The sequence below is a fragment of the Oncorhynchus keta genome, chromosome 17 (assembly GCF_023373465.1).
Source record: "Oncorhynchus keta strain PuntledgeMale-10-30-2019 chromosome 17, Oket_V2, whole genome shotgun sequence".
NCBI classification, from domain to species: Eukaryota; Metazoa; Chordata; class Actinopteri; order Salmoniformes; family Salmonidae; genus Oncorhynchus; species Oncorhynchus keta.
In genome coordinates this window covers 8,471,109-8,491,238 of record NC_068437.1, presented here as the reverse complement: position 1 = coordinate 8,491,238, position 20,130 = coordinate 8,471,109, and the positions used below count along the sequence as shown (strand labels likewise).

Sequence of the window (20,130 nt, the reverse complement as noted above, 5' to 3'; positions counted from 1 at the left end):
CCCAGCTGTGCCCTGGACACGTATGTAAATTGATTGCCCCCATCTATCTTCAGAGTTCGTACTGTTAAGTCACTTTTTTATGGCAGTTTTGGAGCCGTGGCTTCTTCCTTGCTGAGGAGCCTTTCAGGTTATGTCGATATAGGACTCGTTTTACTGTGGATATAGATACTTTGGTGCCTGTTTTCTCCAGTATCTACACAAGATCCTTTGCTGTTGTTCTGGGATTGATTTGTACTTTTCGCACTAAAGTATGTTCATCTCTAGGAGACAGAACACGTCTCCTTCCTGAGTGGTATGACGGCTGCGTGGTCCCATGGTGTTAATATTTGCATACTATAGTTTGTACAGATGAATGTGGTACCTTCAGGCGTTTGGAAATTGCTCCCAAGGATGAACCAGACTTGTATACAATTATTTTTCTGAGGTCTTGTCTGATTTCATTTGATATTCTCATGATGTCAAGCAAAGAGGCATTGAGTTTCAAGGTAGGCCTTGAAATATATCCACAGATACACCTCCAATTGGCTCAAATGATGTCAATTAGCCTATCGGAAGTATCTAAAGCCATGACATAATTTTCTGGAATTTTCAAAGTCTTTTAAAGGCACAGTCAACTTGGTGTCGGTAAACTACTGACACACTGGAATTGTGATACAGTGAGTTATAAGTGAAATAATCTGTCTGTAAACAATTGTTCGAAGAATTACTTATGTCATGCGCAAAGTAGATGTCCTTACCGACTTGCCCAAACTATAGTTTGTCAACAAGCAATTTGTGAAGTGGTTGAAAAACGAGTTTTAATGACTCCAACCTAAGTGTATGTACATTTCCGACTTCAACTGTATATCCATCCTGCCCTGCCTTATTAACATCTTTGAAAGCCATGTTAACAAACAGATCACCGACCATTTAGAATCCCACTGTACCTTCTCCAATATGCAATCTGGTTTCCGAGCTGGTCATGGGTGCACCTCAACCATGCTCAAGGTCCTAAACAATATCATAACCGCCATCAATAAAAGACCGTACTGTGCAGCCATCTTCATTGACCTGGCCAAGGCATTCGACTCTGTCAATCGCTGCATTCTTATCGGCAGACTAAATAGCCTTGCCTTGCCAAATGAATGCTTCGCCTGGTTCACCAACTACTTCTCAGATAGAGTTCAGTGTGTGAAATCGGAGGGCCTGTTGTCCAGACCTTTGACAGTCTCTATGGGGGTGCCACAGGGTTCAATTATCAGGCTGACTCTTTTCTCTGTATATATCAATGATGTCGCTCTTGCTGCTGGTGATTCTCTGATCCATCTCCACGCAGACGACACCATTCTGTATACATCTGGCCCTTCTTTGGACACTGTGCTAACAAACCTCCCAACGAGCTTCAACACCATACAACACTCCTTCCGTGGCCTGCAACTGCTTTTAAATGCTAGTAAAACTAAGTGCTTGCTCATCAACCAATTGCTGCCCGCACCCTCCCGCCCGACTAGCATCACTACTCTGGATGGTTCTGACACCTAGGTATATGTAGACAACTACAAATACCTAGGTGTCTGGTTAGACTGTAAACTCCTTCCAGACTTACATTAAGCATCTCCAATCCAAAAATAAATTTAGAATTGGATTTCTATTTTGCAACAAAGCTTCCTTCCCTCATGCTGCCAAACATACCCTCGTAAAACTAACTATCCTACCGATCCTTGACTTCGCCGATGTAATTTACAAAATAACCTCCAACACTCTGTACTCTATCACAGTGACAGCCGTTTTGTCACCAAAGCACCATATACTAGCCACCACTGCGACCTGTATGCTCTCGTTGTCTGGCCCTCACTACATATTCGTTGCCTAACCCACTGGCTCCAGGTCATCTAAAAGTCTTTGCTAGGTAAAGCCCTGCCTTATCTCAGCTCACTGGTCACCATAGCAACACCCACCCGTAGCATGTGCTCCAGCAGGTATATTTCACAAGTCATCCCGAAAGCCAACACTTCGTTTGGCCGCCTTTCCTTCCAGTTCTCTGCTGCCAATGAATGGAACGAATTTCAAAAGTCACTGAAGCTGGAGTCTTATATCTCCCTCTCTAAATTTAAGCATCAGCTGTCAGAAGAGCTTAGCGATCACTGTACCTGTACACAGCCAATCTGTAAATAGCACAACCAACTACCTCATCCCCATATTATTACTTAATCTTTTGCTCTTTTGCACCCCAGTATCTCTACTTGCACATCATCATCTGCACATCTATCACTCCAGTGTAATTATTTCACCTCAATGGCCTATTTATTGCCTAACCTCCCTACTCTTCTACATTTGTACACACTGCACTTGGGAGGAAATAGACAGGTCGACCCAGGGAGAGTGCCGGAGCCCGCCTGGGATTCGCTGGAGCAGTGCGAGGAGGGTTATAGGAGAATGGAGTTGGAGAGACGAACACAGCGGCGTGGATGGAAGCCCGAGAGTCAGCCCCAAAAATTGCTTGGGGGGTGGCACACAGGGAGTATGGCGAAACCAGGTAGGGGACCTGCGCCAACTTCCTGTGCTTACCGGGGGGGCTAAAGAGACCGGACAGGCACCGTGTTATGCTGTGGAGCGCACGGTGTCCCCAGTGCGGGTGCATAGCCCGGTGCGGTACATACCAGCTCCGCGTATCGGCCGGGCTAGAGTGGGCATCGAGCCAAGTGTCATGAAGCCGGCTCTACGCATGTGGTCTCCATTGCGTCTCCTTGGGCCGGCTTACATGGCACCAGCCTTGCGCACGGTGTCCCCGGTTCGCCTGCATAGCCCAGTGCGGGCTATTCCACCTCACCGCACTGGCAGGGCGACTGGGAGCATTCAACCAGGTAAGGTTGGGCAGGCTCGGTGCTCAAGAGCTCCAGTGCGCCTGCATGGTCCGGTCTATCCAGTACCACCTCCCCGCACCAGGCTTCCTGTGCGTGTCCTCGGCCCAGTACCACCAGTGCCAGCACCAGGCATCAGGCCTACAGTGCGCCTCGCCTGTACAGCGCTGCCGGAGCCTTCCTCCTCGCCAGCGCTGCCGGAGTCTCCCGCCTGTCCAGCGCTGCCGGAGCCTTCCTCCTCTCCAGCACTGCCGGAGTCTCCCACCTGTACAGCACTGCCAGAGCCTTCCTCTCCAGCGCTGCCGGAGTCTCCCGCCTGTCCAGCGCTGCCGGAGCCTTCCTCCTCTCCAGCACTGCCGGAGTCTACCGCCTGTCCAGCGCTGCCAGAGTCTTCCTCCTCTCCAGCACTGCCGGAGTCTCCCGCTTGTCCGGAGCTGCCAGTCTGCAAGGAGCCGCCAGAGCTGCCAGTCTGCAAGGAGCTGCCAGAGCTGCCAGTTTGCAAGGAGCCGCCAGAGCAGCCAGTCTGCATGGAGCCGCCAGAGCCGCCAGTCTGCATAGAGCAGCCAGAGCCGCCAGTCTGCATAGAGCAGCCAGAGCCGCCAGTCTGCATGGAGCAGCCAGAGTCGCCAGTCTGCATGGAGCAGCCAGAGCCGCCAGTCTGCATGGAGCAGCCAGAGCCGCCAGTCTGCATGGAGCAGCCAGAGCCGCCAGTCTGCATGGAGCAGCCAGAGCCGCCAGTCAGCATGGAGCAGCCAGAGCCGCCAGTCAGCATGGAGCAGCCAGAGCCGCCAGTCAGCATGGAGCAGCCAGAGCCGCCAGTCAGCATGGGAGCAGCCAGGATCCGCCAGTCTGCCATCCGCAAGTCTGCCAGGATCCGCCAGTCTGCCAGGATCCACCAGTCTGCCAGGATCCGCCAGAGACGCCAGTCTGCCAGGATCCGGCGGTCAGCCAAGATCTTCCAGATCCGCCAGTCAGCCAGGATCTACCATTCAGCCAGGATCTGCCATTCAGCCAGGATCCACCAGATCCGCCAGTCTGCCAGGATCCGCCAGTCAGCCAGGATCCGCCAGAGCCGCAAGTCTGCCTGGATCTGCCAGAACCGCCAGTCATCCAGGATCTGCCAGAACCGCCAGTCAGCCAGGATCTGCCAGAGCCGCCAGTCAGCCAGGATCTGCCAGAACCACCAGTCAGCCAGGATCTGCCAGAGCCATCAACCTGCCTGAGCTTCCTCTCAGTCCCGAGTTTCCTCTCAGTCCCGAGCTTCCCCTCAGTCCCGAGCTATCCCTCAGTCCCGAGCTACCCCTCAGTCCCGAGCTGTCCCTCAGTCCGGAGCTGTCCCTCAGTCCAGTGGGGCCCTTTGTTGGAGTTACTAGGCCAAGGTCGGCGGCGAGGGTCGCCAATCTAAGGACATTGAGTAAGAGGACTAAGACTATGTTGGAGTGGGGTCCACGTCCCACGACCAACGTGGTCAGACGCTCTGGTATTAGTATTCAGTGTTTTCCTTATTATTTTGTTTAGGCCAGGGTGTGACATGGGTGATTATGTGTTTGTCTTGTCTAGGGGTTTTGTAGATTGATGGGTTTGTGTTCAGTATAGCATTCTAGGAAAGTCTATGGTTGTCTGGAGTGGTTCTCAATCAGAGGCAGATGTTTATCGTTGTCTCTGATGGGAACCATATTTAGGCAGCCATATTCTTTAGGTATTTCGTGGGTGATTGTTCCTGTCTCTGTGTTTGTTTGCACCAGATAGGGCTGTTTCGGTTTTTCACGTTATGTTTATTGTTTTTGTATTGTTCGTTATTATCTTTTTTAAAGATGTATAAAGATAACCACGCTGAATTTTGGTCCTCCTCTCTTTCGACGGAAGAAAACCTTAACAGTGTTGTTTTTGTCGCACTGCTTTGCTTTATCTTGGCCAGGTCGCAGTTGTAAATGAGAACTTGTTCTCAGCTGGCCTACCCCTGGTAAAATAAAGATGAAATAAAAATAAAGAAGTCATACCACAGATTCTCAATTGGATTGAGGTCTGGGATTTGACCAGGCCATTCAAGACATTTAAATGTTTCCCCTTAAACCACTCTTGTGTTGCTTTAGCAGTATGCTTAGCGTCATTGTCCTGCTGGAAGGTGAAAATCTTTCCCTGTCTCAAATCTCTGGAAGACTGAAACAGGATTCCCTCAATATTTTCCCTGTATTTAGTGTCATCCATCATTCCTTCAATTCTGACCAGTTTCCCAGTCCCTGCCAATGAAAAACACCCCCACAGCATGATGCCACCACCACCATGCTTCACTGTGTGGATGGTGTTCTCGGGGTGATGAAAGGTGTTGGGTTTGCTCCAGACATAGTGTTTTTCTTGATGGCCAAAAAGCTCAATTTTAGTCTCATCTGACCAGAGTACCTTCTTCCATATGTTTGGGGAGTCTCCCACATTCCTTATGGCGAACATCAAACGTGTTTGCTTATTTTTTTCGGACACTCTTAAGACATTTAAACGTGTTAATCCCAGACGGTATCCTTACGCGCATCCTCAGAGCATGCGCAGACCAGTTGGCTGGTGTGTTCCAGTCTGCTGTCCCCACATGCTTCAAGATGGCCACCATTGTTCCTGTACCCAAGAAGGCAAAGATAACTGAACTAAATTACTAACGCCCCGTAGCACTCACTTCTTTCATCATAAGGTGCTTTGAGAGACTAGTCAAAGATCATATCACCTCCACCTTACCTTCCACCGTAGACCCACTTCAATTTGCATACCGCCCCAAAAGGTCCACAGACGATGCAATCGCCATCACACTGCACACTGTCTTAACCCATGTGGGCAAGAGGAATACCTATGTAAGAATGCTGTTCATTGACTATAGCTCAGCATTCAACACCATAGTACCCTCCAAGCTCATCATTAAGCTTGAGGCCCTGGGTCTGAACCCCGCCTTGTGCAAATAGATCCTGCACTTTCTGACAGGCCGCCCCCAGGTGGTGAAGGTAGGAAACAACATCTCCTCTTCGCTGATCCTCAACACTGGGACCACACAAGGGTTCGTGCTCAGCCCCCTTCTATACTGCCTGTTCACCCATGACTGCATGGCCATGCACGCCTCCAACTCAATCATAAAGTTTGCAGAGGACACAACAGTAGTGGGCTTGAGACAGCAAACAGGGAGGAGGTGAGAGCACTTGGAGTGTGGTGTTAGGAAAACAACCTCTCACTCAACGTCAACAAAACAAAGGAGATGATCAGGACATCATGAAACAGCAGAGGGAGCACCCCCTATTCACATCAACGGGACGGCAGTGGAGAAGGTGGAAAGTTTTAAGTTCCTCGGTATACACATCACGGACAAACTGAAATGGTCCACCCACACAGACAGCTTGGTGAAGAAGGTGCAACAACGCTTCTTCAACCTCAGGAGGCAGAAGAAATTTGTCTTGTCACCTGAAACCCTCACAAACTTTTACAGATGCACAATTGAGAGCATCCTGTCGGGGTGTATCACCGCTTGGTACGGCAACTGCACCGCCCTCAACCGCAAGGCTCTCCAGATGGTGGTGCGGTCTGCACAATGAATCACTAGGGGTAAACTACCTGTCCTCCAGGACACCTACAGCACCCGATGTCACAGAAAGGCCAAAAAGATCATCAAGGACAACAACCTCCCGAGCCACTGTCTGTTCACCCCGCTACCATCCAGAAGGCGAGGTCAGTACATGTGCATCAAAGCTGGGACCAAACGACTGAAAAACATCTTCTATCTCAAGGCCATCAGACTGTTAAGCAGCCATCACTAACACAGAGAGGCTGCTACCTACATACAGACTTGAATCATTGGCCACTTTAATACATGGATCACTAGTCACTTTAAATAATGCCACTTTAATAATGTTTACATATCTTACTTTACTCATCTCATATGCATATACTGTATTTTAAACCATCTATTGCATCTTGCCTATGCCGCTCAGTCATCGCTCCTCCATAGATTTATATGTACGTGTCCTTATTCCATGATTTGTGTGTATTAGGTAATTGTTGGATTGTTGGGGAATTGTTATTTTACTTGTTAGATATTACTGCACTGTCATAACCAGAAGCACAAGCATTTCGCTACACTCGCATTAACATCTGCTAACCATGTGTATGTGACCAATAAAATGTCATTTGATTTGGGGGAAAAAAATATTGGCTGCATGATGCAAAAAAAGGCAAGCTCTCTGATCCTTGTACTTCCCCAGAGAAAGAGACAATTGCATTGCAGCTCTGCTTGTGTGGCAAAAACGTTAAGAGAACTCTAGTCAATGGACGATGGAATTAAATTTACAAAGTGAAAGTTAAATGAGAAGGAAAGGCTACAACGACCAAAAGCCAACAGGAAGGCTGATATTTATAATCTGAAGGGAGTTGTTATTTGTAGGCTAACTGTAGGACGGTAAGAAGCGCAGTAGCATTATGGCTAGCCTCAATTAGCAAAGTTAGCTACACTATCTGTACAAAAGAATGTGGACACCCCGTCAAATTAGTGGATTCCTCAATTTCAACCACACCCGTATAAAATCCAGCACACAGCCACGCAATCTCCATAGGAGAACATTGGCAGTAGAATGGCCTTACTGAAGAGCTCAGTGACTTTCAACGTGGCACCGTCATAGGATGCCACCTTTCCAACAAGTCAGTCCGTCAAATTTCTGCACTGCTAGAGCTGCTCTTGTCAACTGTAAGTGTTGTTATTGTAAAGTGGAAACGTCTAGTAGTAACAACGGCTCAGCCGTGAAGTGGTAGGCCACACAAGGTCACAGAACGGGACCAACGAGTGCTGAAGTGCGAAGTAAAAATCGTCTGTCCTTGGTTGCAAAACTCACTACCGAGTTCCAAACTGCCTCTGGAAGCAACGTCAGTGCGAGAACTGTTCGTTGGAAGCTTCATGAAATGGGTTTCCATGGCTGAGCAGCCTAATATTACCATGTGCAATGCCGAGCGTCGGTTGGAGTGGTATAAAGCTGCACTGCTTGGACTCTGGAGCAGTGGAAACATGTTCTCTGGAGTGATCAATCACGCTTCACCATCTGGCAGTCTGACGGACAAATCTGGGTTTGGAGGATGCTAGGAGACTGCTACCTGCCCCAATGCATAGTGTCAACTCTAAGGTTTGGTGGAGGAGGAATAATGGTCTGGGGCTGTTTTTCATGGTTTGGGCTAGGCCCCTTAGTTCCAGTGAAGGGAAATCTTAACTCTACAGCATACAATTACAATCTAGACAATTCTATGCTTCCAACTTTGTGGCAATAGTTGGGGAAGGCCCTTCCTGTTTCAGCATGAAAAGGCCCCCGTGTACAAAGCGAGGTCCATACAGAAATTGTTTATCGAGATCGGTGTGGAAGAACTTGTCTGCCCTGCACAGAGCTCTGACCTCAACCACATTGAACACCTTTGGGATTAATTGGAATGCCAACTGCGAGCCAGGCCTAATCAGCCAAAATTAGTGCCCAACCTCACTAATGCTCTTGTGGCTGAATTGAAGCAAGTCCCCGCAGCAATGTAGAGTGGAGGAATCAAAATGTTCAGTTTTGAAAAACCCAATTCTATCTTTTAATCCTATCCGATTGCCAAAATACGATCTAAAGAATTTCTTTGTGCCGGATGGTGAGGACCATGTCTCATCGCCTAACTGGAGTTGGTTTACCAGTTGTTAGAATGAGTGGTTTTAGAGCACCCCTGTCTCCGAGAGCACATGCAGGAAAATCTATTATGAATGGGAGGAAAAGGACATTCTTTGGACGAAGCAGTCATGACACCTTTTGGAGTGTCTTTCAAATAAAATCACATTTTATTTGACACATACGCCAAACACAACAAGTGTAGACCTTACCGTGAAATGCTTACTTGCAAACCCCTAACCCACAATGCAGTTCAAGAAACAGAGTTCAGAAAAGATTTACTAAATGAACTAAAATAATAAAATATTATAAAAAGTAACAACAATAAATTACATAAAAATAGCGAGGCTATATACATGGGGTACTGGGACCCGAGTCAATGTGCGGTGGTACAGGTTAGTCGAGGTAATTTGTACATGTAGGTAGGGGTAAAGTGACTATGCATAGATAACAAACAACGAGGAGCAGCAGTTTAAAAACAAAGGGGGGGAGGGTCAATGTAAATGGTCTGTGTGACTATCTGATTAGCTGTTCAGTAGTCTTATAGCTTGGGGGTAGATGCTGTTAAGGAGCCTTTTGGACCTAGAATTGGCGGTACGGTACTGCTTACCGTCCGGTATCAGAGAGAACCGTCTATGACTTGGGTGACTGTTTTTTACCCCATTTTCTCCCCAATTTTGTGGTATCCAATTGGTAGTTACAGTCTTGTCTCGTCGCTGAAACTCTGGACTCGGGTGAGGTGAATGCCGAGAGCAGTGCATCCTCCGAAACACAACACAGCCAAGCCGCACTGCTTCTTGGCACAATGTCCACTTAACTCTGAAGCCAGCCGCACCAATGTGTCAGAGGAAACACTGTACACCTGGCGACTGTGTCAGTGTGCACTGCGCCCGGGCCGCCACAGGAGTCGCTAGTGCGCGATGGGACAAGGACATCACTGCCGGCCGAAAAGTCCCCGAACCCAGACAACACTCGGCCAATTGTGCGCCGCCCAATGGGTCTCCCGGTCACTTCCGGCTGTGACAGAGCCTGGACTCGAATCCATAATGTGACTGTGATGCAGTGCCTTAGACCACTGCGCTACTCAGGAAGCTTGGTGAGTCTTTGACAATTTTTTGGGCCTTCCTCTGACACCGTCTAGTATATAGGTCCTGGATGGCAGGAAGCTTGGCCCCAGTGATGTATTGGGTGGTACGTGTAGCACCTTACGGTTGTGTCCTGAGCAGTTGCCATACCAGGCGGTTATGTAACCGGTCAGGATGCTCTTGATAGTGCAGCTGTAGAACTTTTTGAGTATCTGGGGACCCATCCAAAATCTTTTCAGTCTCCTGAGGGGGAAAAGCTGTTGTTGTGCCCTCTTCATGACTGTCTTGGTGTGTAAGGACCATGATAGTTTGTTGGTAATGTTGACACCAAGAAACTTAAAACTCTTAACCCACTCCACTACAGCCCTGTTGATGTTAATGAGGGCCTATTCGGCCCTCCTTTTCCTGTAGCCCACAATCATCTCCTTTGTCTTGCTCACATTGAGGGAGAGGTTGTTGTCCTGGCACCACACTGCCAGATTTCTGACCTCCTCCCTATAGGCTGTCTCATCGTTGTCGGTGATCAAGCCTACCACTGTTGTGTCGTCAGCAAACTTAATGATGGTGTTGGAGTCGTGCTTGGCGACGCAGACGTGGGTGAACAGGGAGTACAGCAGGGGACTAAGCACACCCCCCTGAGGGGCCCCGTTGTTGAGGAACAGAGTGGCAGATGTGTTGTTGCGGAACCTCGCACTAATTTAGTAATTTCAACCATTTTGTTGTAAATTAGATGTCAGGCATCAACCTTAGCCTCCTCCAACACAGTAGAACCTGCATGTGACTCAATAAAAATCGAATCAATGTATTACCGACAATTATAAACCGGGTGGCTTGAGCCCTGAATGCTGATTTGGCTGACAGCCTTGGTATATCCGACCACGGGTATGACAAAATATTAATTTTTACTCCTCTAATTAGCCTTGACTTTTTTTCACATTTTGTTCGTTACAGCCTTATTCTAAAATGTATTTAAAAAAATCTACATTTTAAGACATCTACACACCGTACCCCATAATGACAAAGTGACAACAGGTTTTTAGACAGTTTTGCAAATGTATAAAACATTTTTTTTATATAGACTTGAAATTGAGCTCAGGTGTATTCAGTTTCCATTGATCATCCTTGAGATGTTTCTACAATTTCATTGGAGTCCACATGAGATAAATTCAACTGATATGACATGATTTGGAAAGGCACACACCTGTCTATATAAGGTCCCACAGTTGACAGGGCATGTCAGAGCAAAAACCAAGCTATGAGGTCGAAGGAATTGTCCGTAGAGCTCCAAGACAGGATTTTGTCAAGGCACAGATCTGTGGAAGGGTAGCAACAAATGTCTGCAGCATTGAAGGTCCCCAGGAACACAGTGCCCTACATCATTCTTAAATGGAAGATGTTTGGAACCACCAAGACTCTTCCTAGAGCTGGCCTCCCAGCCGAACTGAGCAATCGGGGGAGAAGGGCCTTTGGTCAGGGAGGTGACCAAGAACCTGATTGTCACTCTGACAGAGCTCTAGGGTTTCTTTTTGGAGATGGGAGAACCTTCCAGAAGGACAGCCATCTCTGCAGCACTCTACCAATCAGGCCTTTATGGTGGAGTAGCTAGAAGAAAGCCACACCTGAGTAAAAGGCAAATGACAGCCCACTTGGAGTTTGCCAAAAGGAACCTAAAGACTCTTAGACCATGAGAAACAAGGAACTCTGGTCTGATGAAAAAAAAGATTGAACCCTGGAGGGCCTGAATGCCAATCATCACGTCTGGAGGCATCCCTGCGGTGAAGCATGGTGGTGGCAGCATCATCCTGTGGCAATGTTTTTCAGAGGCAGGGACTGGGAGACTAGTCAGGATTGAGGCAAAGATTAACGGAGCAAAGTACAGAGAGATCCTTGATGAAAACCTGCTCCAGAGTGCTCAGGACCTTAGATGGTGGCTTAGATTCACCTTCCAACGGGACAGTGACCCTAAGCCCAAAGCCAAGACAGGAGTGGCTTCGGGACAAGTATCAATGTCCTTGAGTGGCCCAGCCAGAGCCCGGACTTGAACCCGATCAAAAATCTCTGAAGAGATCTGAAAATAGCTGTGCAGCAACGCTCCACATTCAAACTGACAGAGCTTGAGAGGATCTGTAGAGGAGAATGGGAGAAACTCCTCAAATAAAGGTGTGCCAAGCCTCATACCCAAGAAGACTCAATGCTGTAATAGCTGCCAAATTTGCTTCAACACATTACTGAGTAAAGGGTCTGAATACTTATGTAAATGTGATATTTCAGTTTTTATTTGTAATAATTTATCAAAAATGTCAAATAAAATTAAACTGTTTTTGCTTTGTCATTATGGGGTATTGTGTGTCTATTGATGAGGGGGAAAAGAATGTAATCAATTTTAGAACAAGGCTGTAACATACCAAAATGTGGAAAAAGTCAAAGGGTCTGAATACTTTTCGAAGGCACTATATGTTGGTAAATTAGCTTAAAGCTTGTTTAATAAAGAAATTGTGAAAGAGATTGGTATGTTTTTCCACCATATAATCATGGCATGGGGTTGTTCAATTACATTGTGTATTTCTTTCGAATCTATCACTTTATGTTGTACTTTTTTTTGCAAAATGCTATATAGCCGCCTCACTCTTAGAGAAATAAGTTGTATTGCTAGGTTTAACACAGTCAAATGTAACAATTAACTACATTTTTAGAAAGAAATCTACAAATAATACATTTGTTACATTAATATACTGTATATATTTTTTAAACATCATTCTATACAGTAATATGAGATTTTTTATGAGAAAATGTTCATTTTACATTTTAGTCATTTAGCAGATGCTCTTACCTAGAGACGCTAGTAAGTGCATTCATCTTAACCCCTGTAGGTCTAAGCCATTAGATTGCAAAATCTTCTAAACTACGATATGGAATTGTTTTGAAGATGCACTCTCAAATTCTTTTCAACATTTCAGCCTGTAGTTTAGAAAGTTGTGGTCACGAGTCAAAAGTGATCCCGTTTTTGGGATTGCTGTGTCATCCAATTGTGTACTACGTCATTCATTTCATATTAAATGTTAGGTTCTACAAATACATTGAATACAATAGCAATTTGAATACATGTATGGAAACGAATCCAATTCGTACTGTACGTTATACATTTGTTGTGCTTAAGATCCTGGAGTGCATCTTTAAGATGGATAATTTAGACTATGACTTAGACTTTTAGGGCCCCTGTAGGCATAAAAAATTCATAAAAACCTGATTTGATGAAATATGGATATTGGCCTTTAACTGCTATAGCCCGTAGAAACCCGTTAAATAACACATTTGTAGATAAGGAATAATGTTTTGAAGAGTGTCCTATGTCTGAAAGATATAAGACATTTTAAAATCACTATTTACCGCTATGCACATTATGACATTTTTACAGCCTAGTACTGTGTTACCTTCAGATGACTCCCCTGACACTTGTGTGCGTCGTAGAGCAAAACAACCAGCACTGTGTTGCTGAGAGTTTCCCCTTTCCATATTGTCGATCCGCTTTAGAAATTATACGTTTGTAGCTCCAAGGGTTCGGTCTTGACAGTCGGTTTTGTGAGAAGACCTCTCTGTAAGTAGGGCGTCCGCGACATAGCGTTCCGATGACTGACGTAAAACTGTTGGACGTCAAAAAGCAAAATAAAAAAGACACTGTCATGTTTGTGAGAGTCTCATCTTTCTTCTACTTCTACATGTATTGGCCGACTACATCCGATAATTGCCGCCATCTACTATACTGGATTGTTTGATCAATCACGATTTTATGTTGGTATATCAACCTGCATATACAGTGGGGCAAAAAAAGTATTTAGTCAGCCACCAATTGTGCAAGTTCTCCCACTTAAAAAGATGAGGCCTGTAATTTTCATCATAGGTACACTTCAACTATGACAGACAAAATGAGAAAAAAAATCCAGAAAATCACATTGTAGGATTTTTTAAATGAATTTATTTGCAAATTGTGGTGGAAAATAAACTTTTGTTATGGATCAAATACTTATATCAATACTTTGTTATATACCCTTTGTTGGCAATGACAGAGGTCAAACGTTTTCTGTAAGTCTTCACAAGGTTTTCACACAGTGTTGCTGGTATTTTGTCCCATTCCTCCATGCAGATCTCCTCGAGAGCAGTGATGTTTTGGGGCTGTTGCTGGGCAACACGGACTTTCAACTCCCTCCAAAGAATTTCTATGGGGTTGAGATCTGGAGACTGGCTGGGCCACTCCAGGACCTTGAAATGCTTCTTACGAAGCCACTCCTTCGTTGCCCGGGCGGTGTGTTTGGGATCATTGTCATGCTGAAAGATCCAGCCACGTTTCATCTTCAATGCCCTTGTTGATGGAAGGTTTTCACTCAAAATCTCTCGATACATGGCCCCATTCATTCTTTCCTTACACGGATCAGTCATCCTGGTCCCTTTGCAGAAAAACAGACCCAAAACATGATGTTTCCACCCCCATGCTTCACAGTAGGTATGGTGTTCTTTGGATGCAACTCAGCATTCTTTGTCCTCCAAACACGACGAGTTTGTACCAAAAAATTATATTTTGGTTTCATCTGACCATATGACATTCTCCCAATCTTCTTCTGGATCATCCAAATGCTCTCTGGCAAACTTCAGACGGGCCTGGACATGTACTGGCTTAAGCAGGGGGACACGTCTGGCACTGCAGGAATTGAGTCCCTGGCGGCGTAGTGTGTTACTGATGGTAGGCTTTGTTACTTTGGTCCCAGCTCTCTGCAGGTCATTCACTAGGTCCCCCCGCGTGGTTCTGGGATTTTTGCTTACCGTTCTTGTGATCATTTTGACCCCACGGGGTGAGATCTTGCGTGGAGCCCCAGATCGAGGGAGATTATCAGTGGTCTTGTATGTCTTCCATTTCCTAATAATTGCTCCCACAGTTGATTTCTTCAAACCAAGCTGCTTACCTATTGCAGATTCAGTCTTCCCAGCCTGGTGCATGTCTACAATGTTGTTTCTGGTGTCCTTTGACAGCTCTTTGGTCTTGGCCATAGTGGAGTTTGGAGTTTGACTGTTTGAGGTTTTGGACAGGTGTCTTTTTATACTGATAACAAGTTCAAACAGGTGCCATTAATACAGGTAACAAGTGGAGGACAGAGGAGCCTCTTAAAGAGGAAGTTACAGGTCTGTGAGAGCCAGAAATCTTGCTTGTTTGTAGGTGACCAAATACTTATTTTCCACCATAATTTGCAAATCAATTCATTAAAAATCCTACAAAGCTATTTTCTGGATTTTCTTCTCTCATTTTGTCTGTCATAGTTGAAGTGTACCTATGATGAAAATTACAGTCCTCTCATCTTTTTAAGTGGGAGAACTTGCACAATTGGTGGCTGACTAAATACTTTTTTGCACCACTGTACTACAATACCCATCCCTATCCCACTACCCATAAGATCCATATTATTCACTCTTCGGCCCACGGGCATGGGAGGGCAGCACTTCTTCCAACATCTTCCGTCGATCCTCTGCAGATATTTCCCCGAAAACATTCAGCCATTACACAACAATGCACATTTCTTTGATCTGTGTTCTACTTGCTCAACACAATTCACCACCATTGTGATGAAGGCCAAGAATCAGGATTTTTTTAACACACGGTTTCTGGGGTCCACATGCTGAAATGGGAACATTCACTGTTGCCGTTGGCCCTTCTCAACCCTTCTCACTGCCTCTGCATACGTAACACCCTGTCCTACTCTGACTTTAGCCATCTGTATCTGTTTCACTTTTACCAAATATGTCTCATCTTGATGATTTTCTTGTCCAGATCCTCTCGTGTAGAAAGCCACTGCTTTCACAAGCCCCGTGTTATGGAATAAGCTTTATATCAGTGGAAAGAGGGTATTGAAGAAGAAGTGTCTTTAACATTTGTACATTTTATGTGGACACCAAGAAGAGTAGATGCTACATGTGCAAGAGCTAATGGGGATCCTAATAAACTTAACAAATCATGGGGACATGTTCAATATTCAAAATGACGTCACTGTGTGACGTGCATGTGCATCCAAGGTGAGACAATCACATGTCATAGTCAAATATACAGGAACTGAAAATCTGAGAACAGTAACATTTTACGCACACATGAAGGTACCCATAAGCAATCATAATAAGCAATCAAAAAAAACGAATGTTTTGGAAATGTAAAGGCTCATTAATGACTCAAATGTAGCCTGGGTTGAGCTGCATTTGAGCTACAGCACTGACTGATCCCGAATCAGGCTAATGGCCAGATCTTTACAACGAGTGGAAACTCTGAGAGCTGCACTGAGAGCAGATAGCATCATTCCTCCTTGCATCATCCCAGAGGGATGCTTAAAGAGGAGGCCGACAGACAGAGGGTCTCAGAAGAGCAATAGTTTTGACAAGGTATGAGGCCATGCCAGATTCGTGCATCATGCTGTTGGCTCATCTCACACGCTCTGTGCCTCGAGAGACGAGGAACAGGTGGACGCACCACCTCACATGGACTAGTCGTTAACTTCCCAAATGGCCTAAAAGCAATACCACAAAATAATGAGAAACCCTTGCCAACTCTGCTCGTCTGTCTAACAAAAGGAACGACCTGACTTAAACTAGTCCAGAGACATTCATCTCACCTTCGCTCACTGAGATACAAAAACACATTGCGCACACACACACACACACACCTCTTCCACATGCTCTCTTATCCTGACTCCAGAGGTCACACACACTTTTACAAACATGCTCAAACTCTTACAGTCCCAATTAAATTGCATATGAACTCTCTCACGTTTGTTGTCATTCTGTAACACATACAAACTTTCCATCGATCCCTTATTTTCACCTTTCACTCACTCACTCACTCACTCACTCACTCACTCACTCACTCACTCACTCACTCACTCACTCACTCACACTCACTCACTCACTCACTCACACACTCACACACTCACACACTCACCTGGCAGGAGGGCACAGGTCCACAGCAGCAGGCTGCAGTAGTATTCCATTTGTGTGAAAGAGTGTGTATGTTTGGGGGGCTGATCCCGTGCTCTCGTTTCAACGCTTCTGCTCTTATTGACTCCACTGCTATTCCACAGCCTCACTATATCTGAGGGAAGTAGGAGGGGGCTGGCTCTGGTTGACTGAGGCACAGCTGAGAGGTGTACATACAGTGCATATACGGCCAGGACTTGATGCTTCCTCACTAATCAATGTGTACTTTCTTTCATGCATGCACGAACGAACGCACACACCCACGTACACACACATTCACTCTCAGATACATACAGACTCGTTCACACTCTTACTGTATACAAACATAAAATCCTATTTTATTAGTCACATGCGCCGAATACAACAGATGTTGACCTTGCAGTGAAATGCTTACTTACAAGCTCCTAACCAACAATGCATTTTAAAAAGTATGAACAAGAATTTACAAAATAAAAGGAACAAGTAAATAAAGAGCAATAGAAAAATAACAATAGCGAGACTATATATAAGGGGTACCAGAACAGAGTCAACGTGCGGGGCACCGGTTGGTTGAAGTAATTGAGGTAATATGTACATGTAGGTAGAGTTATTAAAGTGACGATGCATAGATGATAACAGAGAGTAGCAGCGGCGTAAAATAGAAAGGGCGGGGCAATGCAAATAGTCTGGGTAGCCATTTGATTAGATGTTCCGGAGTCTTATGGCTTGTGGGTAGAAGCTGTTTAGTAGCCTCTTGGACCTAGACTTGGAGCTCCAGCACCATTTGCCGTGAGGTAGCAGAGAGAACAGTCTATGACTAGTGTGGCTGGAGTCTCTGACAATTTTTAGGGCATATGTTACACTGATTGGGACACAGGTCACTTACACCCCAAAAAATATGCACTGAGACACACACACACACACACACACACTACATGGGTACAGGTTGTACGACACCATCCTTTAAAAATAAAATAGCTCAGACAATAGTTGTCAAAACCTTTGTTCTTTTACAACCTTTAATGCGGCTGCACCGTCATAGGGTTGGTCCTGGTGTGAATTCCTCCCTCTGTTTCCGTGACCTCACACTGGACTGAATCAAATGGTGGTAAATACAGTCCAGATGTGGGGGGAAGTAGCACTCTACTGTCCAATGCTCTGAAGTTCAGGTATTTACGATACAGCACCATCCAGGAAAGAAGTATGGAAGCTAGCGCTGTTGTCTGCCAGAGGGACAACAGCACTGATAAAAGCAAGATTTTTCAAAAATGTTGGTCTGTCTTACCAGCATAAATAACGAGACCTTCAAGGGCTATTGGAGAGAAAAAAAATCACATTCAATATAAAAGCTCTCCAAAATCCACAGTGGAAAATGAGACCAACAGAAACACTGTGAGACATTGTGGACTAGAATTCATTGAAATTTAGGCTAATAAAGGAGACCAGTTACATAAATGATGGCAAAATCGACATGTTTATGGTTCGTTGGTGTAAACAACTAGACTGGCAATTTGTTGTGACAAAGCTGTAAATACGATCCACACTGACTGAAAGACATTCTGATAAGTAATCTTCTCTGACTTGTTGGATTCGTGGATGTCTAGTCTCAAAATATGACTTCAAACACCAACCCACATTACCAAAACATGAGCAGATATAGTTCATCACAAACAGTCCTATTTACCGCCAATGCAGTGTGTAACTGGCATCAAACTGCTTGGAAAACAAAAGAGCACAAATTTTCTTAGAGGCAGGAGGTTTGACGACTGTTATCGCACTACACACGAGCTGTGTGGAGCTAGTTCGAGGCAAGAAAACATGAAGTGACAAACAGTAAATCAAAGAAAGGTTGATGATTAACCCAGGGCTTGGATCCTCTGTGTGATGGCAGAGGGCCAGGACCATGTTGGGAGAGGGGGGGTGGACCATAGAAATAGAATGACTCAATTATATTTCTATGGCCTAGGCCCACCCATCACAGTGTTGACTTGGATGGAAATGTCTGTTCTGGTAATTGTATTTCTATGGAGAGAGAATGTCATGCTTATTCAGAACACAGTCTTTAGAGAAGCTTTTTGTAGATGGGCCTACTGACCTGCTTGTCAGACATGACATCTCTAGTTGTCACTGGGTATATAAATAAAGGTGAAAGAAAAAAATAAATACAAATATTTTGGGGGGAGGCCGTATAGTGTAAATCAATTTGGTCTCGAACACAGCACAAATCAAATGATTGTCCCTTTTCATTCTGACTGACTTTCAGAACAAATAGGAAATGTACACTATTAGCTAATAGACAAGTCCTATATTCTACTTCATGGACAAATGGGGAATTAGTATATTAGTAATATTCAATATGCTCTGAGTGTTGTCCAAGCTAACCTGAATGTTGAAAGCAGGCCAGCAACACTGGACTGGTTTTACAGATACAAACCAGAGCAAGCTCATGCCTGATACATAATGATTTCATTCGAGTGCTATCGTCCACATCTACAAGTGATGACAACACGGTCTGCCTTTAAATCATCTTACTGCTCAGACAAAAGGTCAATTGCACAATTCGTCTGATTTAGAAAATGAATGGGAAAACAGTGGAAACGGTGTCTTTCTCTTGGAAATACCAGTGGAAATGCAACTCCACATGCCAAATGGGACTGGAGCATAGCACAAAATAATATTAAACGGAAACATTTGGACTGTGACGGACAATAACAGTCTTTAAAATGACCGAAAGGTAAAACTCATCACAATACACTCATCTTGAAACGATATCAATGTAACTTAACTCTGTCTCTCTAGAATTACCTTAGTAGTTGGGACATATCTAGCTGAAAACTATCTATCTATCTACAGAGCATTTGGAAAGTATTCAGACCCGTTGACTTTTTCTACGTAATTATTCACACCCATTACACAGAACTTTGTTGAAGCACCTTTAACAGCAATTACAGCCTTGAGACTTCTTGGGTATGACACTACAAGCTTGGCACACCTTTATTTGGGGAGTTTCTCCCATTCTTCTCTGCAGATCCTCTCGAGCTCTGTCAGGTTGGATGGGGAGCGTCGCTGCACAGCTATTTTTAGGTCTCTCCAGAGGTGTTCGATCGTGTTCAAGTCCGGGCTCTGGTTGGGCCACTCAAGGACATTCAGAGACCTGTCCCGAAGCTACTCTTGCGTTGTCTTGGGTGTGTGCTTAGGGTCGTTGTTCTGTTGGAAGGTGATCCATTGCCCAGTCTGAGGTCCTGAGTGCTCTGGAGCAGGATTTTTACCAATTATCTCTCTGTACTTTGCTTCGTTCATCTTTCCCTCGATGGTGACTATTCTCCCAGTCCCTGCAGCTGAAAAACATCCCCACAGCATAATTCTGGCACCAGCATCCTTCACCGTAAGGATCATGCCAGGTATCCTCCAGATGTGACACTTGGCATTCAGGCCAAAGAGTTCAATCCAGGTTTCATCAGACCAGAGAATCTTGTTTCTCTTTTTCTGAGAGTCCTTTAGGTTACTTTTGGCAAACTCCAAGCGGGCTGTCATGTTCTTTTTTACTGAGGAGTGGCTTCCGTCTGGCCA

The 20,130-nt window shown here is 45.2% G+C and overlaps 1 protein-coding gene across 2 annotated transcripts in view; it reads right to left on the bottom strand.

Moving 5' to 3' along the window:
- Nucleotides 1-16,675, bottom strand: part of itga11b (integrin, alpha 11b) — a 91,807-nt gene extending 75,132 nt beyond the window's left edge. The window contains exon 1 of one of the 2 annotated variants that reach the window (XM_052465394.1): nt 16,547-16,675. In XM_052465394.1, the coding sequence (XP_052321354.1) occupies nt 16,547-16,595 (49 nt within the window). In that variant the 5' untranslated portion in view covers nt 16,596-16,675. The remainder of the gene's footprint in view (nt 1-16,546) is intronic. The other variant, XM_052465395.1, reaches the window with a different exon arrangement.
- Nucleotides 16,676-20,130: the final 3,455 nt, after the last annotated feature.